Genomic DNA, 20,527 nt, shown 5'->3' with positions numbered 1-20,527 from the left:
CCCACCTTGAACACAGCCCTCAAGGAAGAGCTTTCTGGGCAACGGGAACAGCCAGGGTGAAAGTTCCAGAACTTCCTGGCCAAGCTGGGCTCCTGGAGGATCTGGCAGGGAGATGTTGCTACTGCAGGAGCCATTGCAGAGGGGCTGGCCAGGCAGCCCTGTCCTCCCACCTACCTGGGCATCATCTCCCCTCTGCAGCCCTAGGGCGGCTGGGTGCCAAAAGGACAGCTGGCTCAGTGGGCAAGGCCGGGGGGCCACGTCCCTACTGGCGTGACTTTGGTTAGTCCTCTCCCTTTACAGATGAGAGTCGTCTCCACTCACTACCACAAGGTTTCAGCGTACCCCCTGCCACCGCCATTAAGCTCCTTTGTGACTCAGACTTCAGATAAGTAGAAAAGGGTTTATTTAAATGCCTAGAAACATCCATTGCATTTGTCAGGGATCAGTGCAGTACAGGCATAATGGGGTTGTCCCCGGGAACTTGAGGGGCAGGGAAGGCCTGGGGAGTCAAGCCCTCCCGGGGGCCAGGCCCAGCAGCCGCCTTTCTGGCCAGGGGGGCCTCAGACCCCTGCCCTAGCAGCCCCAGGGCCGTGTTGAAGAGGTTGATGGGAGTGGAGCCGTCGGTGATGAGGGTTGATTTCAGGCCCAGGGACTGGAGCAGTTTTACCTGGAGGGAGTGAGGAGGAAGAAGGTAAGAGGACAGGGCAGACCCTGGTCATTCCTCTCATCTCCTCGGCTGCCTCTCTAGGGAGCCAGGCTTCACGGTGACTCTCCTTAAACCAACTGGCTTGCAGTGTCACCTCCCCTTCATCTGACTACTCTACTTGACTTCCTTCAAAGCACTTGTCACACACGGATGCCCCATCTGTTTGCTGACTCCTCCTGGAACTCCAGTTCACTACTGCATCTAGCACAGTGCCTGATGTGGATGCAGCAGGACACTGCTTGAATGCCACGTGGCACAGGGATAGTTCACTCCCCTCACCCCTGAACCCCCAGCAGCTTTCCAGATGTTGTGTGTGCCCTCCTGGCTCTGCCTTCTTGGTTCCAAGGCTGGTCCCAAGACCAACTCCCCCTTCCCTCCTGCCTGCTCCTCACTCACCTGCATCTCTGGCCCAGCCACAGCAAGGTCCCTGATGGTACTGGGGCCCAGGGCCTCCGTCATCTGCTTGAACTTCTTCACCTCCACCTCGGCCAGCTGCTGGGCCTTGCTCACCTCCAGCTCCAGCTGGGCCCGGGCATAGACCAGTTCCATCTCTCGTACTTTCTGCACCCGCTGGAGCTCAGCCTCCTGGAAGGAGGAACACCCAGCATTTTTTAGAGCATGTGGCCCCTGGGAACTGTCCAGCAAGTCACCCTGGCCAGCAGGCCTGAGGGAGCTGAGGGAGAAGGGGTGGCATTGTAAACTCGAGTCAGTTAGGAGTGAATCCTGGCCATGCCACTGCTTCTCTAACGACTCATGGGAGCTCCTTAACCTGGGCCTCAGTCCCTCATCTGTGAAATGGAGACAGCGACCTTGATGGGATCTAAGGTCATGCCCGGAAAGCACATGCAGTGCCTGGCGCCGAGGTGGCCAACAGGAGCAGCCAGCTGTGGGCTGCGTGTGACGTCCTTACCTTCGAGGAATGTGGTAAACCAGTTGCTATAGGTGAAAGGACTTTGTAAACCACTAGGTACTTGAATAGGGCCTTATGTAAGGGTGCCTGGTATTCTACTCCGCCTCAAGGACTGCGGCGAATGGCCAGGCCTGGCCGGCCCCAAGGCCGCCAGCTTGCCCCTGCTCACCGTCTCAATGGCCAAGGCCTGTGCTTTCAGCTTGGCCTGCAACACTGAGCCTTCTCCCTCAATCCGTGCGGCCTCTGCGCGGGACTCGGCCTCTGCCTTGGCGGTCCCCGTGCTCTCCACGGCCATGCTGCAGGAGGAGGCAGAGTCAGGTGAGACCCAGGAGCAAGCCCAGCCCTCCTGCAGCCTTCAGTTTTGCAGCAGCAGCTTTTGTGCCCACGCTCACGCCCCACTCCACCAGCTGCCTTCCCAGCGCCCGGCCCTCCCAGCCTTTCCCTCTCGTGCTCGCCCCACCTCAGAGCCTCCAGCTCCAAGAGCTCCCTGCGAGCTTTCTCAGCTTCCGACTGGTCCAAGATCTTCTGCCTCTCAAGCCGGCCACGGGCTTCTTGCTCCAGTCTCTGAGCCTCGTGCCTAGCAAAGAGGGGGCACAGGTAAGGCGCTGGCATGGGGCCAGAGGGAACAGGGGTGCCAACGGCAGGGACTGCGACCTATCAGGTGCCCCTGAGAGATCCTGGCCCCTGGAAGCACTCAACGTGCAGCTCGACCCAGAACAGCACGTGTGCCACAGGCCGAGCGCGGTCCCGGGCCCGGGAACGCCGGCGTGACTGTGGTCCTGCTCTCACGCAACTCGCCTTCCAGCGGGGAGGAAACACGCACGCAGAGGATTTCAATTTCAGACAGTGACAAGCAGCCTGAAGGTAGAAAAATGGGTGACTGGGGCAAAGAGGATGTTACGCAGTTTGGGGAGAAAGAAGAGAGCTCTCCAAGGACATGACCTTTGGGCCGAGGCCAGAGGAGAAGCCTGCTCTGAAGGGAGCTCTCCAGGAAGAGCTTTCTGGGCAGCAGGAACCGCGGCAGGCGGGAGCGAGCTGTGCAGAGGGAGTCGCGGGGCTGGAACGTATCAGCTAGCGGGAAGGCTGGGAAGCGGGCTCTGGGGAGGCCAAGCTGGACCCCAGAGTGCCTGGAAGGCCACAGAAAGGAGTTTAGGTCTTGTCACAAGGTATGAAGCCACAGGAGGAGGGGTGGCATCTGATTCACACTTTAAGTGGGTCGTCCTATCTGCTGGGCAGAGGATAGATCCCTGGGGGCAAGGATGGCAGCAGGCAGACCATGACGGGACACCATGTCATCCAGGTCCTGGCAGTGGCTGAGATGGGGACTCTGGAGAGGTCTGGCCTCAGGGGACACTGTGGGTAGCCGGGCCCCCGGCTTCACTCACTTGGCCGCGGCCTCCTGGGAGTTGGTGGTGATCTCGATGGCCAGCTGGACGCTGCGCTGCAGCGCGTCCCGGGTCCTCTGGTCCACGGGCTCCACCGACTGGACGTCCACACTGCTGACCACCAGCCCGCTCTGGGGGAAGACGGCCTGGTCCCGGGCCCTGGGCAGAGCCATGCTGCCCGGGCCCTTGGCCTCCGAGGTCTCAAAGCCAAAGACAGCAGTGCGAATGATGCGGGCCGAGTTCTTATGGAAGTCATCAAAGGTGACAGAGGCCACAGCGCCCCGAACCCGGGACGCAATGGCCTTGCAGGCGTCACCCACAAAGTCAGGCACTGAGAAGAGCTTGGCCGTCTCTTGGGGATCCTTCCGGTCACTCAGCTCAAAGTGCCTGTGAGCAAAGAGGCCCAGAATGAGGAAGCTGTTTCCCGAAGGAAACAGCAACTCCCTCTTTGGGAAGGACCTCATTGCCCACTCTCTGGCTGGGTAGGGCCTCTTACAAAAAAGAATGCTGATTTGTGCCTGGTAAGGTCTCAAGAAACTTAGCACATCCTCCCATAGTCCTCTCAGCCACTCTGGGAGACAGGACTGTGCTTTGTCCCCATCGTACAGACGGGGAAGTAGAGGTCCAGACAGGTTCAGTAACTTACACGAGGTCACACCATTCGTGGCAAGCCAGGAAGCTAAACCCAGGCAGCTGGCTCTAGGGTCTGCTCTTAACTGTCACGCAGTCGTGCCTGGGAAGTGTCAGCACACCGTCTGCCCTCGTCACGTTACTGGCTCCTCTCAGCCAAGAGGTGAGAGATGTGTGCTTGGGAGTTGAGTGTTTCTCACCTGACTCTCACACCTGCCACTGCACTCCAGCCGTATGGGGCACTGTTCTAATTCTTGCTGCATCCTTTCAGCAGCCCTGTGAGGTAGGTAATGCTGCCACCCTCATTTTACAGATGGGGAAACTGAGGAAAGCACAGCCTGCAAACAGCAGGGCTGGGATGCAGACCGAGCAGTCCCGCCACCTTCTCACACTGTCTCATTGACCTTTCAATCCCACTGCAGTTAAGCCTCCGGCAGGACACACGCTGGGCGCTTGCTGGGTGGTGCCCGGGCCGCAGGATGCGAACCCACACCTTCCCTGGCTGTAGGTGAACTCCCGGGTCCCCTGGCGACCGCGGCATCAGGTCAGGCGTCCCGCCCTGGAGCAGGAGGAGCCAGCACCCTAGGAGGCGCCGCTCTGCCCCACAGGCACCCTCCCGACGCCCCGGTACCAGTTGTAGGCGAGCTGCAGCTGCAGCCTGGCGTGGTCCGCCGTCTCCACGGTGAAGACATCCGTGAAGAAGTCGGGCCCGAGCAGCAGGCAGAGCGCGCGGCGGGCGTGCGGGCGCTTGGGCCGCCCGGCTGAGAGAGACAGCACTGTGAACTGCTCCTCGGGCCCCAGCGACACCAGCTCGGGCCCAAAGATCACGCTGCAGGGAGAGCGGAGTGAGCGGTGGCCCTCGCAGGGCCCTCCCGCAGCAGCCGCCCGGCCGGCCGGCCCTCACCGAGCTCTCTTCTCCCTGTAGTCGTACACCTGCACCGCGGCGTTGTGGGGCACGCGGTAGCTGACCACGCGGGTCCTGTTCCGGGGAGCAGAGGGCCGGGAGGCCTTGGCCGTGTCCTTCTCACCCCTGTCCGCCAGCGGGTCCTGCCCCTTGTTCAGCAGCTCCTCCACCCCGGGAGGCAGCTCCTTCTCCCACAGGACTTCGTCCTGGGTCAGCATGTAGGTGCTTCCGATGACAGCGCGCACCTTGAGACGAGGACAAGGAGGGCCCTTGCCAGCGAGGGCCGGAGGGGGAGACCCACCCGGCGCTCCTGAGGCAGAGCCGGTCTCAGGGAGGCGCAGCACCGAGGGTGAGCGTGGTCTCTGCCAGAGGCTGGCTCAGGCTCGTGTTTGCCGTCGCTAGCTCTGGCGTCCTGGCAAGCTATTTGACCCTCCGGCTCCGGCCTCCTCATCCGTCAAATGGACACGATAGTGGCTACCTCGTGGGCTCAAGGGATGGATGACATTTCACGTGTCTAGTTCAAAGAACAGCCCTTGGCATAATAGTAAGTGCTCCATGTTACTCCTTCTAGAATCATCCTTCATGGGGCAGCTTGGAGGGCATCATGGGGACAGACTCAATCCTAGGAAGCAGGTAGTATATACTAACACCGGCCAGGGTTCAGAGCTGTGCCTCTAAGGCTGGATTCTTAGAAAAGAGGCTGGGGATGTGGCCCTAGGTCAAACTGAGGTCAAGGTTTTAGGTTTTAGTACCAAAAGGAAACATTCCACCAGGATACGGGCGTGGGGGAGGAGGTTCTTAACGTTCCTAGGCTACCCAGTCGGACCGTTATGCTGCGGGCCGGACCTGCAGTGGGGCGCGGTCCCCGCCCTAAAACTTGGCTCATCTTCTCCGTGGTAGTTTCCAAAATTTGACATTAGATATTTAAGACAAAGGGATGGCAAATACTTCATGGAATGCCCTCAGACCCACCAGCCGGCCCACCCCGACGCTGGAGTCCCTCCCCAGCCTCTGCCTCGCACGGCTCCCCACCAGCATCTCCCTGCTCGCTCAGAGGAAGCTGCCACCGCAGCCCCCCAGCACAGCACTGCCCACCCCCTGGCCATTACCTTTCCGGTCTTGACGTCCTGCACGTAGATGCCTTCGTTCTCGTCCAGAGGGATGGCCTGACGCTCTTCAACCACCTCCACCTTGGCGGATGGCACATACTCCAGGGGCCCGCGGATGAGCCAGCAGTCCCCGGCCTGGCGTGAGACCCTCTCCTCATCCTCCCCCTCCTCCAGGGGCTGCAGGGCCCTCAGCAGCAGCCCCTGCTGCTCTGACAGCACATATACATCTTGGATGCCTCGTTCCAGCCTCTCCCCTGGCTGGAGGAAAAAAGACTTCTCTCCCTAGTGGAGAGACGTGGGGTTAGCAGTCATCGGTGCTTGCGGTTGCAGGTGCTTCTGAGCCACCTGCCCATCCCCATGCTGTCTCGGTGTGTGTCAAGGACAGGAACCCAAAAAACACACTCCCAACCAGGGCTCATGCCTGTGATCCCAGCACTTCAGGAGGCCAAGGTGAGAGGATCTTTTGAGCCCAGGAGTTCGAGACCAGCCTGAACAACATAGCAAGACCCTGTCTCTATAAAAAAAATTTTTTAAAATTAGCTAGGCATTGTGGCACACCCTGTAGTTCCAGCTACTCGGGAGGCTGAGGCAGGAGAATCACTTGAGCCCAGGAGTTTGAGGTTGCTGTGAGCTATGAATGCACCACTGCACTCCACCCTAGCCAACAGAGCAAGATCCTGTCTCAAACAAACAAACAAAAAAACCAAAAAGCACACCCCACTCCCACATTATAATACCGTGAAGTGTTATTTGGACATTCCGAGGCTCTATGCAAATGCGTGCAGAATCTCCTCTGGTCAAACATATCCTTGCAAGATTCTGTAAACTGTCAGGACCTACATCCTCACAAGCTAAATAGTTAAAAACTAATCTATTATTCCTCTTCATTTCTCCCATGCTTTGTTTTCTCAGGATGGTGTAATCCAGGGGTTGGCAAACTCTGATCTTTCAACCAAATCTGGCCTGCCACCTTTTTTAATATATATTTTTATTGAGATAATCTATATATAAAATTTACCCATTTGGAATATACAAGTCATCTTAGCATATTCTAAGTTATCTGTCTAACGATAACTACTACATAAGTCTAGAATATTTTTATTTTATTTTTTTTTTGGGAGACAGAGTCTCATTCTGTTGCCCGGGCTAGAGTGCTGTGGCATCCGCCTAGCTCACAGCAACCTCAGACTCCTGGGCTCAAGCAATCCTTCTGCCTCAGCCTCCAGAGTAACTGGGACTACAGGTATGCGCCACCATGCCCGGCTAATTTTTTCTATATAGATTTTTAGTTGTCCAGCTAATTTCTTTCCATTTTTTAGTAGGGACGGAGTCTCGCTCTTGCTCAGGCTGGTCTCGAACTCCTGAGCCCAAGCAATCTTCCCACCTCAGCTTCCCAGAGTGCTAGGATTACAGGTGTGAGCTACTGTGCCTGGCCAAGTCTAGAATATTTTAATCACCCTGAAAAGAAATCCCTTATTCAGTGGAAGTTACTGCTACTCCCCGCCCACCCCACTAACCACTAGTCTATTTCCTCTCTCTAGGAATTCACCTGTGCTGGACAATGCATATAAATGGACTCATACAACACGCAGTCTTTCACGCCTGGCTTCTTTCACTTAGCATAATGTTTTCAAGGTTCATTGATGCTGTAGCATGTATAATAACTTCATTTCTTTTTACAACTGAATGATATTCCATTTTATGGATATGTCACAATTTTTTATCCATGCATCAACTGATAGACATTTGGGTTGTTTCTACATTTTCTGCCTCCTGTTTTTGCAAATAAAACTTTCCAGGATGCGGAAGCTCTCTCATGAGTTTACATACAGTCTGTGCTGCTCCAATGATACAGCAGCAGAGTTGAATAGTTTTAACAGAAGCTGTGTGACTCACCAGGCCCAAAATATCTACTATTTGGTCTTTTACAGAAAGTTTGCCAACCCCTGGTATTGGCACGTATAGTTCAGACAAGGTATTATGTAGGGGATGGTGAGGGTAAACCAAGAGATTTGTTTCATGAAAGATGACAAAGTTTCCACCAGGAAATGTGACATGCAATCATGCATCACGTAATGACATTTCAGTCAATGACAGTGGTCCCATAAGATTAGAATGGAGCTTTACATCCTACTTTTACTGTACCTTTTCTATGTTTCAATACACAAATTCTCACCACTGTGTTCCAATTACCTAAGTACTCAGTGCAGTGACAATTGCCTAAGTACTCAGTACAGTGACATGCTGCACAGGTTTGCAGTCCAGGGGCCACAGGCCACACCATCTGGCCTAGGGAAGTATTAAGAGAAGGTGAGGCTATGTACGTTTGTGCAAGAACACTCTACAACGTTCACACTGTGACAAAATTGCCTGATGACCACTTCTCAGAACAGATCCCCATGGTCAAATGACGCATGACTGTAAGAGAGCGTTTCAGCCTCCTGGGGTGCGGGGAAGGCCGGGGGCTTTCCCAGAACAGGCAGCATGGAACTTGAAGTCCAAGGGGTAAGTCAGAGGCTGCCCGGGAGTCAGACGGGACAGTGTTTCAGGCATAAAGAACTACATGTGCAAAGGGACAGAGGGTGCTTCTAGAACACATACCTGGCATGGAAGGAGAAAAGGGAGAGAGTCCAGAGGGTCTCATGCCACTCAAGGGCACTTGCCCCCAGGGCAGGCTTCCAGGGGACAGGAGGGGCTCACCTTGACCACACGCTTTTGCCCCAGCAGGTTCTTGCCATCCGGTCCAACAGGGTCGAGAATCACACAGTAGTTGCGGGGGCCCAGGGTGGTGATGGGCACGACCCCCAGCACCTCCTCGTGGACGTCGGGCACGTGGGCCTCAGTGTCCTGCACGGTCACCAGCCACTCCTCCCCAGTGCGGCGGGCCACTCCCCTCGTGTCTCGGAAGTTTTGCCGAGCCCGGAGGTGCAGGGCGGTCTGCAGAGTGAGGTGTTTGGTGTTGAGCAACCTACCTTTAACTTCCTCAGGGGGTCTAGGAGCCCCACTGGCCACTAAATGCTCCCAGGTCTGAATGACACTTTCTACCAACACAGGAGGACTTTTTAACCCATTCAGATGACCCAGAATACTCACATGATCTGACCTCTGAATTAATTTTTTGAGTGACCCCAGAAACACGGCTTCTCTTTCACTCTCATCTTGTCCACTGCCATTCTCTGCACCCCAAGTGCTCCCTGGCCCCAGGTCCCATAACCCACACCCCCAGGGCACAAACCTTTTCTGTGAGGACCACAGCATCCACCAAATCCAGAACCTCCTCAAACACTGCTGGGAGATATGCCCCCACCGCGGTGACCAGCCATTCTTCTCCTAGGCCGGAGTGGGAGGTAAGAGTTCTAAGTCACCCAGCCTGCTTCCCAGCCACCCCTGCCCGCAGCCTAGACAAGAGGGACCAGCAGGACTTTGTAGGTAAAGATCTGCCACTGCCTCCACGTTCCAGAGCCCGACAGAAGTCCTTGTATTCAATCCTTTGAGGCCAGAGGAAAAATAGTCCCTTCCTAAAGAGAATAAAAAAGCCTGTCCGAGATACACAAGTTGCTGCTATGCCAACACCTTGCTATGTCTTCTCTAAGCTCCAAAGACCAACTTTTGTCCTTTCCCTAAAATGGGCACTGGAAGTGTCTATTAGAGTTGTAGATGTCCATTGGTTTACTGAAGAAGCCAGAGTGCCTGGGTGCAAGTCCCAGCTTTGCCTTGTCTGGCCGCACAGCCAGGGCAAGCAACCAGAGTTCTGTGCCTCAGTTTTGTCATATGGAAAATGGGGATAGTAGTACCTCGAGGCTGTTTGAAGGCCACATAAATTACCATTTGCAAAGCATTTTTTTTTTTTTTTTTTTGAGACAGGGGCTCGCTCTGTCACCAGAGCTAGAGTGCAGTGGTGTAATCACAGCTCACTGCAACCTACAACTCCTGGGCTTAAGTGATCCTCCTGCCTCAGCTTCCCTAGTAGCTGGTACTACAGGCAGGTACCACTTCACTTGGCTGATTTTTTTTTTTTTTTAGAGATGCAGTCTTGCTATGTTGTCCAGGCTGGCCTTGAACTCCTGAGCTCAAGTGATCCTCCCATCTCGGCCTCCCAAAGTTCTGGGATTACAGGCCTGAGCCACTGTGCCCAGCTTGCAAAGCATTTTGAACCACACCTGGCACAGAGTAAACATTGCATATGTTAATTATATTTGAACATCTGCTTTGTTGATCCAGAACCAGATACGACACAGCTGCTGCCTACAGCTCATGGTGAAGGTAGGGGAAGGAAAAGCCAGGCAGCATGGTCACAGTCACAGACGGGTAGGGGCCTGGGGAGCAGCAGCAGGAGGGTGGGGTGGGGAGGAGGTAGTGGGCAGCCTTAACAGCTTTCAGGAGATACTAGGGAAGCGCCTCCGCTGGCTACCAGTGGCTTACCCCCCACCCGGCCTTCCTCTATTTCCTCTGCAGTGGAGGTCCGTCCTGCCCACCCACTACCAGTGCCCCTTGGTGACCCCACCTGTCACCCTCTCCTTGCCATCCCGGTCCCAGCACTCCTTTCGGGCCCTCAGCCGCAGAGCCTGGTTCTGCCTGATGACCGTGGCCTGAATGATCTGCACAACCTCCACCTCCTTCCGGGGGATGTAGGTGCCTGGGCAGGGGGGGCGTAGTGGAGGCCGAAGGTCAGAAGACATCAGGGCTGTGGTGGGAAGGCAGGAAACCCCTGACCCGGCTCAGCCCAGTGGAGAGAGCACTTACCAGGTCCCTCAAATAGCCATTCGTCTCCTGCCACCACCTTGTCTCCATCCTTATCCTCAAAATCCAGCAACGCCTTAAGATGGAGGGCGGTGTTGGGAAGGACCACCTGCAGGGGGGTGATGTCCTAGTGGAGAAGAACGGGGGACATGGGTCATTCAGTGCTGTGACCCCAAGGGTCAACCCTGACACTCTGGAAGTCAGAGTCCATGGCATCAATCCTTACATGTCCCAAAATAAGACGCCGGGAACGTGCAAGGCAGGGGTGGTCCCAAGACCATCTGTTCTGAAGAACTAGGGACGGAATTGAGCAAGCAAGAGGATGCCATCACTGATGGGCCAATACACCCCTTCCTCTGCAGAAAGGGCTTGGGAGCTGCTCAGAGCTGGTAACCTACTAGCAGGGAAAATGGGTAGAGGGCTCGGTGGGAGAGGTAGAGGTATCTGGCAAGCTGAATAAGTGAATATTTCCCGGCCTAGTGTGCACTGGGTCTCTCTGGGAAGTACAAGCATGTGGGTGAGGCCGGGTGCTTTGGCTCACAGCTGTAGCCCCAGCACTTTGGGAGGCTGAGGTGGGAGGATCCCTCGAGGCCAGGAGTTGGAGGTTACAGTGAGCTGTGATCATGCTGCTGCACTCCCGCATGGGCGACAGAGTAAGATCATGTCTCTAAATAAATAGATAAATGAAATCCATACACTGGCAATGAAGATGTGCAGCATGGTAGCCTCTGGGGAACGGAGGGAAGGCATTGGTGGTGGAGGTCAGAGAGGGGACTTTACAGCCCCATGAATGTGTTCTTTAAAGTGAAAGCTTATACGGGTAAACCTTTAAGGCCAGAAAAGCATGGAAGAAACAGGGCACGTCTGCTGGCCGAGAGAAAGGCATTGGTAGTGGAGAAGTTAAAGACAGAAAGGAGAGAGAAGTGACAGGGGAGGAACAAGGTGTCAAGAGGTGGTGGAAGGGCAATCTCCTCAAGGCTCCGTAGGTAGAAAGGAGCTGAGGGTAGGTACCAGGGAACAGGGATGGGACGCAGACACGCATCCTGCCAGGTGGCTTCAATTTTGAACTAAGTAGGTGACCAAGTTGTTCAAGAATGAGAGGGGCAGAAAATAGGAAGACAGCCAAGAACAATAAATATTTTGAAGTGACGGAACCAAGGAAGAGGAAGCGGGTTAGAAAGGAAGACAGCTGCTCGCCAGGGCTGGGTTGGGATGAACCACTTAAGCTACTAGTTGCTCGTAACCCCATTATGGTGGCAGCTCTCTCCTCTCAGGTGAGGTTGTTCTAACCCTTCCAGGGTAAGAGAATGGAAAGTGTAGGTGGGAGGTAACATTAGGATCAAGTGCAGGTTGGCAGCACTAAGCACAGGAAAAGAGGAGGCCAATGAGCATCTAGAACCAAACCCGAAACAGCAGGAACTTAAGGTTAGGGACTTTTCCTGGCCAGGATCATGCATAGAAACTAGGAGCTCACGTCCAAAGGTAACCTTTTCCCCAGTAACATACATTAGCATAGTAAAAATCACACCCACCAGCGCCATGACAGTTTGCAAATGTCATGACAACCCCGGAAGTTACCCTATAAGGATAAAATTGGGGAGGGCCCTTAGCTCTAAGAACTCTCCACCCTTTTCCCAGGAAAATAATGACTATTCTGCCTACCATTTAGCATATCGTAAGGTGAAGACATAGAAGCAGAAGTGTGGTAAAAACCCCAGGGTCTTCTCCACTCATAGAGACAGACCCATTTCCCCTCAGGAAATGCACTTTCACTCTGCACACTGAAAGCCTGCAATAAAAGCTGCTGTGTGGAAGTGCTAAGTGTCTGTCATCACTCAGTCACACCAGCCCTGCTTGCAATTTTTCCAAGCAAAGAGCTGAAGAACCAGAACAACAACCCTCAAAAATCAACGCTGACAGTAACCCTGGTTGAGGACAAGGGCACAGAGGGTGTGAGAAGTGTTAAAATGATAAGGTCTGGTCAGGGTCAGAGAAAAAAAACAAGAAGAGAACCTGATGGGAGAGAAAACTGGGACCCTCACAGAGGAGGGAGGAGGAGGCGGCAGCAGCTGGAGTCCAGGCTCAGAGGGGCCAGCGGAGAATAATGGTGTCCACAGTGGGCCTCGCACTGGGCAGGGGCTGAACCAGAACAGAGGCAGCAGGGCCAGAGTTGAAGTCAAGAAGGGCACGTGGGCTGGGTCTGCTGGGAAGTTGAGGCTGAAGCAAGGCAGGGATGAGGAAGGCTTTGACTGTCAGCCCTGGGGAGCTTTTAAACACTGGTCCCAACCACTCTCCACCCAGCCATCCACAGGGGGATTTAGGTACCACCTGGATATGGATTAAAAAAAAAAGAAACCTTTCATTTGACAGTTTCACACAGAAAAGTTACAACATAGCACAAAGAATCCATATACACTCTTCACTCAGATTCCTTAAGGGTCAGTGTTTTAATCAATCCATGATTCTTGTCCACTGCTGCTTTGGCACTGCCCACCAGGGGCCGGCACCAAGTGCATGAAGTGGCTAACCTTGGCACGACTCATTTAATGCCAGACTGTCTGGGTGCTTCTGGCAGGCTCCCGAGCCTGGGAGACCAGGTGGTGGGAGGGACAGATAGTTCTCAGAAGAGGGGCAAGCCTGCTTGGGGCACATGTGAGTGGAGGGGCAATGAGTCAATTCTGCTACTGGTGGGAGCTAGCAAACGCCCCTCCCCACACCGTCCCACTGCCCCATCTGTTTTCCCTTCAAAAGGCAGCACAGAGCCCTGGGACAAGGACAGGCAAGGTGGGACACAGGAGGCCAGTACCTTTTCCAGCACCTCTCCTGGGTACAGGGGGAAGGGCTCCTGGGCCAGCCGGATTTCCAGGTCAGCATGGCGAAGTCGTACTTGCCCTGTGATGTCTAACAGCACTGAGCCCTGGGCATCCCGGGACACAGGGTTGGCCACTGTGCAGTAATGGCGTGGGGGCACGGTCACCATGCGCACGGGAGCAAACAGGACCCTGTTGGAGAATGAGAAGAGGTGTGAGGACCCAGGGGACCCAGGACTCCACTCCCAAAGGAGGCAACAAATGCAAGAGAAACCTCCCTGTTGCCTGAGCGAGGGCCACTCCTGCCTGGGAGCAGGGAGGAGGAGGACGATCATGCCAGCAGAGGAACAGGTCCCATGGCCCAGGCCCCACACCCACCTCTCATTGTCCTGCCGGATGTAGGTCTTTGGTCCGACCTCCACACGGGACACGTTGCTGTTCTGGTCCAGCACGTGGATGTAGTGGTAGGGGGGGATGCGGATGATGGACTCTTCAGTTGCCATGGTGACTCCCAAGCCCAGGGCTAACCAGGGGATGACAGGCAGGTGAGGGAGAGGACACACAGGTGAGTGCAGGGCCTGGGACAAGGCGGCTGCGGGTGGGGTACGGTGGCTTCTTCCCCAGCTCAGATTACCGCACCCTCCCCTGTGCATGCCCGCCTCTCCCTTCCTTCTTCCCACCCAGGAGGACGCGGCCCATCTACACCTCACTTCTGCCAGGAACTGCTGGCAGCAGTTAGGCACATAAGTCAAGTTCAGGGTTCCTTGGCAATTCCTTTCCCTCACTCCCATCAACTACCTCCCCCTAAACTGCCTGCAGCCCTGGAAAGGGCTTTAGATCACAGCGTTCTGGGTCCCTAAGGTGTAGAAACACACTGAGCTGGCAGAGCAGGGGAGCCCACGGAGGCAGCAGTGCGGCCTTGAGCAGCACACCGTGGGACGGTGCAGCTCTCAGGCGCTCTGGCTCCTCCGGAGCAGGGGAGCAGACAGCTTCGTGTCGGGGCATGCTGAGGACCCGGCTGCATTCAAAAGTCAGCCCACTGCTCCAGAATATTTGCATGATCCTCGCCTGCAGCCCTCCCCGCTGCCTGTGCTTCCTGCAGTCTGAGGGTGAACTGTTGAGACCTAGTCCACCTCTTGTGAAACGGACCCTGACAAGGGACCTCCCACAGAATCAGCTCGATTAGTAACACCGCAGATCATTGTCATTGTCTCTCCAGTCTGTTGTCACCCTCCACTCCCTGCTGTTGGGGGAAGGGGTGTGCGCAGAGGAAGGGGGAAGGAGGCAGAGGACTACTGTATTCCTCCCGCCCCACCTTCCTTCTTCAGGGCCCTGGGTGGTTTCGTCCAGTGCTTGGCTTGATCAGGAGTGTCACACGCCCCACCTAAGCCCCGTCCTTGCCTCCAGCACCCCTTGGACTTTGGACATGTCCCTTTGAGTCCTACAAAGGGAACATAGGGAACAAAGTTTACTAGGCACCTCAGAACCTCGTCCTCTGAGACTCTGGCCACAGGCCAGACACTGTTGAGGCCACCACCAGAAAGAAGTGGCTCCTCATCCACTCCACCATCCACTCAGCTCCCAACCTGGGTGAGAAGCCAAAGGGAGTGGCTCGGCACAGGAGGAACAGGCAGGAGCCACGGAACACAGAGTCAAAGCTGGAGGAGGCCCAAGAGAAGAGCTTTACCTGATCTACACGATCTGTAAAACTTCAATTTTTTTTTTGTTTAGAGATTGTGAGTTTTTACAAACTCCCAGTTCCTGTTTCTCTTGAGGAAGTAGACCAGCAACACAACACTGGGCCCTCATTCCCGTGTGGCAGAATTGGCAAGAGCCAAGCAGCTGCCCCTTTAGATGGGACACAGCTTCCCTGCTTACCACAGTCCCCACCGCTCCTACTGTCTTACACCTGGGCCAGCGCACTCACGTCCTCTGCCAGGCTCCCGTTTAAAGCCCTCTGACGCAGTACTGCCCAGCAGGCTCCTGCACTGGCGGGAAGATCCGAAACCTGTGCTGTCTTTGGACCAGCCACATGTGGCTACTCAACACTTGAAATGCAGCTAGAGCCTCTGAGGGACTACATTTATTTTAATTAATTTTAATTTAAATAGCCAAGTGTGGTTCTAAGTAGTTGAGACCCAGATGGGGACATTGAGTCCTTGAGGGCCACACAGCGAGTGGGTGGTGCCACCAGGGACTGGTGCCCTGATGGCACGTCCAGCGCCATCTTTCTCAAAAGGCAGCACTGCTCAGTGGGCGGGGCTGACGCCACGGACCGCCTGCGCCAGGACTCCGATCTGCTGTTTCCACGCCTTGTTTCCTTAGTGCCTCATGTCATTTAAAAAAGTTACAGTTTTGATCTGTTTTCCCCAGTCCCCTTTCCACACCAGAGGGATGTCATTCTGCTCCTCATGGTTTTTATCTTGCAGCTCTGTATGGGATTTGACCTTGATACTTTTTCTGCTGCTCATTTTTATGAGAAGTTAGTGTCCCTTAAGTTGGAGGGTGGCTTTTCTAGTGTCACGGCTCCCGCTTCATCATCTGAGCACACAGGGGTTGGCTCTCTGATCTCTTGGCTGTTCCCCGCCCCCAACCCCGTTGCCCCTCCCCGTTGCCCCCCATGCTCAGCTCGCCTCCACTCCCCAGCTGCTCCACAAGGGCCCCTTCCAAGCATCCACAGGGCTGGGACTGCCTAGATGCTGGCTCTAACCCTTATCTGATGGGCCACCTTAAATCCCTTCGCCTGCCGGTACCTGCTTCCTCATCTACCAAACAGGACTGGATGACAGCGGGTCCCCAGGTTGTGAGGGCGGAGCTAACACAGTGGCACCCAGAATAGAGCCTGGCTCTTCATGGCACTCTGTGCTTCACTGCAGAGGAGGGAGCAGCACCTGAGGCCCAACTTTCCCATCCTGCGAGGGACTAGGGAGTGTGACCAGTCCGGGGGGTTCCCTGCCCCACCTGACATCCTGGCTTAACCTTCCCTTGTTTACTGGTCGGGAGGACAGCAAGTGTGGTGTCATCCCAGCTGTGGGGCTAGAACAGAAAACAGGGGCATCCAACAGCCAACAGAAGCATTTTCCAGTGGCCCCTTTGCCAGGTTCTCTGCAGGGTGGAAGCCTGGCCAGGAAACCAGGTGGGGGAAGAGGAAGGGCTCGGGCTGTAGGCGGAGGTATGGACAGGGCTCTGAGGCCCCGCAGGGAACACCAATTCTAGAAGGCCATGCAAGCCTCCAAGAACAGCCCCCATTGGCTCCTTGTTGGATGATCCCTTGCCCCCCCTCGGCTGAGGCCTCTCCACCACCTGCCACCCCAGCCGGACCCAGCTCAGGGACTCATGGCGGGGTTCCTGCCTTGCTCTGAGGCCAAGCCCTTGCCAACTGTGCCTGCTTCAGTGCCAGGCCCGTTTTATCCCCCTGACCACGCACCTGCCAGGCCCTCGCAAGGGGCCTTCCGCCCAGACCTGCCAAGTTCACCTAGAACAGGTCCTGCCTTTCCACTCCTACCGTCCGCGGAGGTGAGCAGGGAAACCATCTGACTCAGGCAGCATGTGTGTGACAAGTCCCAGATTTAGACTTTGGTGGTTTTCAGGTGATGTGTACAGTTAGAGAGTTTTACTTCCAATATGACAGGGCCCTCGAAAGATAACGGATAAGAATGGTGTTGAACTCTGTAAGGTCCTGCCCAGCCCTCAGGTTTGGTCTCAATTCCCCAAACTCACTCACCTACCCACCATCTCTCTTCAGTTCCTGCTTCTGAGATCTGCGCCCTAGTCAGCCCTCAGTATACATGCCCCGTCTTGCCTGATCTCAGCTCCCTCAAACGTCAAGAGGCTCCTCTAAGAACCACCAACTTTCACCCAAAGTCTCACCCGCGTGCCCCTCCCCCCACGAGGGAGGATAACGAGAGAACTAAACCGCCTGTCCAAGCAGAAGCTGGGTTCACCCTCTAGTTAGAGGAGAGGCTCTGGATTCCAGACTCTTGACTCAAAAGTAAAATTTACACTACAGCAAAAATTAATAAACAAATGAGTCACGAATCATTACATATCTTCAGGATCAACTGAGTGGCTGACACAGTGAATCTTAAATAGCAAATGCCAAAGTGGCCGCGTTGCGTGTGGTCAGCAGTGAGCAGCATGCCACCCCCCCACCCAAGCTTGTTGCCAATGCAGAGCCTTGGCCCCCCCCCAGAGCTGCTGAATCAATCAGCTTTTTTTTTTTTTTTTTTTGAGACAGAATCTCACTTTGTCACCCAAGCTGGAGTACAGTGGCACAGTCATAGCTCACTGCAGCCCCAAACTCCTGGGCTCAAGTGATCCTCCTGCTTCAGCCTCCCAAGTAGCTGTGGGACTATAGGTAGGTACATGCCACAGTGCTTGGCCAATATTTTTATTTTTTGTAGAAACAAGGTCTTGCTATGTTGCCCAGGCTGGTTTCAAACTTCTAGGCTCAAGCAATCCTCCCACCTTAGCCTCCCAAAGTGCTAGGATTACAAGGCAAGAGCCACTACCAGCCCAGTCAGCATTTTAACTAGATGCCCAATAATCTGAGCGCACAGTAAAGCATGAGCAGCTCTGGTCTAAACCAGACGCTCCCAGCCCAGGCTGAACATTTAACTCACCTGAGATTTTTTTTTTTAAAGCCACCCACCTCTGGCAATTCTGATTTGATTGGTCTGGGGTGGGATCCAAGCATTGCTATTTTTAAAAGCTCTCCCTCTGATGCTAATATATAGCCAGGATTCAGAGCCAGTGGGGAGTGTCAATCCAGCAGTTTCTATCACTGTCAGCATCATCTTGGTCACTTTACTGGCTATAAGCCTGTTTCCTGAAGTCAAAGGAGCTCTTACGGTAGCCGGGAAGACGAAGAATAAAGATGAGCTCCAATTACAGAAGACCCCTCAAGGGCTGGGAATTTCATTCATTCTCCTCCGGCCCCCTTCCCAGGCCAAACCAGCCCCCTCTGCCCTCACTCCTGGGCCCCTGGTCCAGGCAGGCCTGATGTGGAGGTGAGGTTGGTGATGCGGCCCCCACCAGACCTGTGCCAACCTCAGGTTTAGGAAAAGGCCGTGAAGTTCCGTCTCATCTTTGCAGGGTTTTCCTTCACTGGTTTTAGGTTAAACATTCTAGTCTCAGGAACTGCCCACAGCCTGTTTTCACCTGGAAGCTTCCAGGTTTATGGAAACTATTGCCCACTTTAGGGGATGATTAACAGACATTGAGATTTTGTCTCACATAAAACACTTTTTGTGTGTGACGCTTTCTTCCTAAGAAAATCTTATCTGAGCTCCAGCTAACTGGGCCACTTGATGGGAGGGGGGCCTCGAAGGGGCAGCAGCTCTGTCAGCCCAGGACTTGGCTCATCCTCCCTCCCGGATGCTGCCACTTAATGCCAATCATCAAAGGCAAGGATGGCCTGGACCAGAAGCGACCCAGGAACCAGGCATCAGGACCCTGATCTACAGCAATGTTTCCTAAACTCGCCCAGTCGTAGGACTCAGCTGGGATTCTGAATCCTGGTCATGCTGTCTCCCGGGCCTCACCCCAGACCCACTGGGTCGAGGTGTCCAGCAGAGACACTCTGGAACTTGTATTTTGGGCAAGTGACCCCAAACAACAGCTCCTACTATGAACTTAATCTGTGCCAGGCATTGTGTTAAGTGCCTCAATTAACTCATTTTATCCTCATAAGAATCTAGAAGTTAAGGAACTTGCTCAGGATCACAGGTTATCAAAGGATGAAGCCAGAATTCCACCCTGGCTACCGTGACTGCAGGGTCCCCCAAACCAGAAGACAGTGGCTTCTCAGGCAGAAACATCAGGAAGACTCTGAACTTAGAACAAGGACTTAAGGATCTGGATGGGGCTGGTTACTGCCCCGGAGATAGTGCCCATGGCAGTTCAAGGGTGAGAGTTTTCTATAATCTGGGCCAGCGCCCACCCTCTGCTCCCCCAGAACCCGGAAGGGCAGCACCCAGCAAGGAAGCCTGAGCACCCAGTCACCTTGGAGCCCTCAGGCTGTCTCCAGGCCATTCACTCAAGGGCCTCACCTGCTCATGGCTATGAAAAGCTGTCCTGCCCAAAGAGCCCCACCCCACAGCTGGCCTGGTGCCCTATGTGCCAAAGGCAGAAACCAGCAGGAGTTTCCCGGAGAGCAACCTGGCATCCCACGTAACAGCTGCCTTTTCCCCATAACACAGGGGTCCGCTCAAGCAGGTGGCAGAGCACGGGGGACATAGGCCTCAACTGTCATGCCCCACCCCCAAGTGCTTCACTCCAGAGCGACAGCTCTAAGAGCCCCAGCGTCACAGACTGGTGGGTCCAACTGAGTTTCCTATTTTTCACTTCCTTCTCCTAAAAAGAAAGAAACTTGCCCAAACTCTATGCCTTCTGGAAATCAAGCCTACCTTAAGATCATTCTAATGACTTAAGTGATCCACCAAGGCCCACAGTTCACACGGCCCTGGATGGGGAAGTAAGAAAGCCTCACCAGTTGGTAGAGTTTAGAGGTCTTAATGGGGACAAGTCACATTCTAGGTACTCAAGGTGACAGGCCAGAGCCCAGGGGTCCAGGAGGAGGGGGCGGGTGAACACAGCAAGGACCAATCGAGCTCCAAGACGGAGTGTGAACAGATGCCGTCAAGTCACCTTACTGCAGATGTGGGTCCCTGAAGTCAGAGAGAGACCCGAGATCTGGAGGCGGGGAGTGCTGTTGTCGAGTTCATCTGCCTTTGCTTCAAGAGTCGGCAAACTCCAACAAGGAAAGCGAAACCTCCCAAGGCAAAGCCTCTTACCCCTCCCTTCCCCGTCTGACTCAGAGAGAGCTCTTTCCTGCCTCAGCAGAAACAAGGCCCTAGAAAGCAGGCCAAAGCTCAAGACAGCCTGGAGGGGCACAAAGATCTGCCACAGGTTCGGAGTTTGGGGGCCAGTATGACGTACTCACATCTACAAGTGTGGCTGGCTGCAGGCTCCTCGGATCGGGGAACTCTCTTGCCCAGCACTGGGGATCAGTTCCCGGCAGGGTTGGGCAGGGCCGGGCAGGCCGGGGGTGGGGCTTAGGTAGTTAAAGGGCCCTGCAGCTGCTTCCCATTTTCTCTTCTTGGCTGCTGCTGCTGCAGCTGGAGGGCACCAAAGCTCAATCCACTCAGAGTTTCTGCCTCAGAGCCAGCTGGCCGAGCTGGAATGGGACCGGGAGGGTCAGAGGGACTGAAACGGGGGCGGGGGGCGGGGCAGGCGCCCAGTTCATCCTTGCCCCATTCTGGCTTTGATTTTCCAATCTGGGTGAATACAATCTGCACAATCTGCCTCTCCTCTCAAGTGTGGCCAATCTGTT

At 54.8% G+C, this 20,527-nt stretch overlaps 1 protein-coding gene across 2 annotated transcripts; it reads right to left on the bottom strand.

Moving 5' to 3' along the window:
- Positions 1-380: 380 nt before the first annotated feature.
- LOC123632754 (major vault protein) lies at positions 381-20,453 on the bottom strand. Of its 2 annotated transcripts, XM_045543369.1 has the most exons (15): positions 20,138-20,453; positions 13,573-13,717; positions 13,191-13,386; positions 10,388-10,511; positions 10,149-10,280; positions 8,880-8,974; positions 8,345-8,581; positions 5,645-5,926; positions 4,536-4,780; positions 4,263-4,460; positions 3,002-3,388; positions 2,077-2,193; positions 1,786-1,912; positions 1,103-1,291; positions 381-667 (listed from the first exon to the last, which is right to left on the bottom strand). In XM_045543369.1, exons 2-15 carry the CDS (start codon positions 13,695-13,697, stop codon positions 443-445), a joined length of 2,679 nt encoding a protein of 892 aa, XP_045399325.1. In that variant the 5' UTR covers positions 13,698-13,717; positions 20,138-20,453; the 3' UTR covers positions 381-442. The 2 variants fall into 2 exon arrangements, with proteins under 2 accessions (XP_045399325.1, XP_045399326.1); XM_045543370.1 differs by lacking the exons at positions 381-667; positions 1,103-1,291; positions 1,786-1,912; positions 2,077-2,193 and adding an exon at positions 2,200-2,743.
- Between the last annotated feature and the right edge of the window lie 74 nt (positions 20,454-20,527).

The sequence above is a fragment of the Lemur catta genome, chromosome 2, assembly GCF_020740605.2.
Source record: "Lemur catta isolate mLemCat1 chromosome 2, mLemCat1.pri, whole genome shotgun sequence".
Classification (NCBI taxonomy): Eukaryota; Metazoa; Chordata; class Mammalia; order Primates; family Lemuridae; genus Lemur; species Lemur catta.
The sequence above is the reverse complement of the archived record's forward strand: the minus strand, read 5'-3'. Positions and strand labels throughout refer to the sequence as shown.

Coding starts and splice junctions, on each gene's coding strand:
- LOC123632754 (XM_045543369.1), bottom strand. CDS start 13,697: ATGGCAACTGAAGAGTCCATCATCCGCATCCCCCCCTACCACTACATC. Junction 2,194..3,001: donor TCCCAGGAGGCCGCGGCCAA/GTGAGTGAAGCC, acceptor CCTCTTTGCTAG/GCACGAGGCTCAGAGACTGG. Junction 1,913..2,076: donor TTGGAGCTGGAGGCTCTGAG/GTGGGGCGAGCA, acceptor CTCCTCCTGCAG/CATGGCCGTGGAGAGCACGG.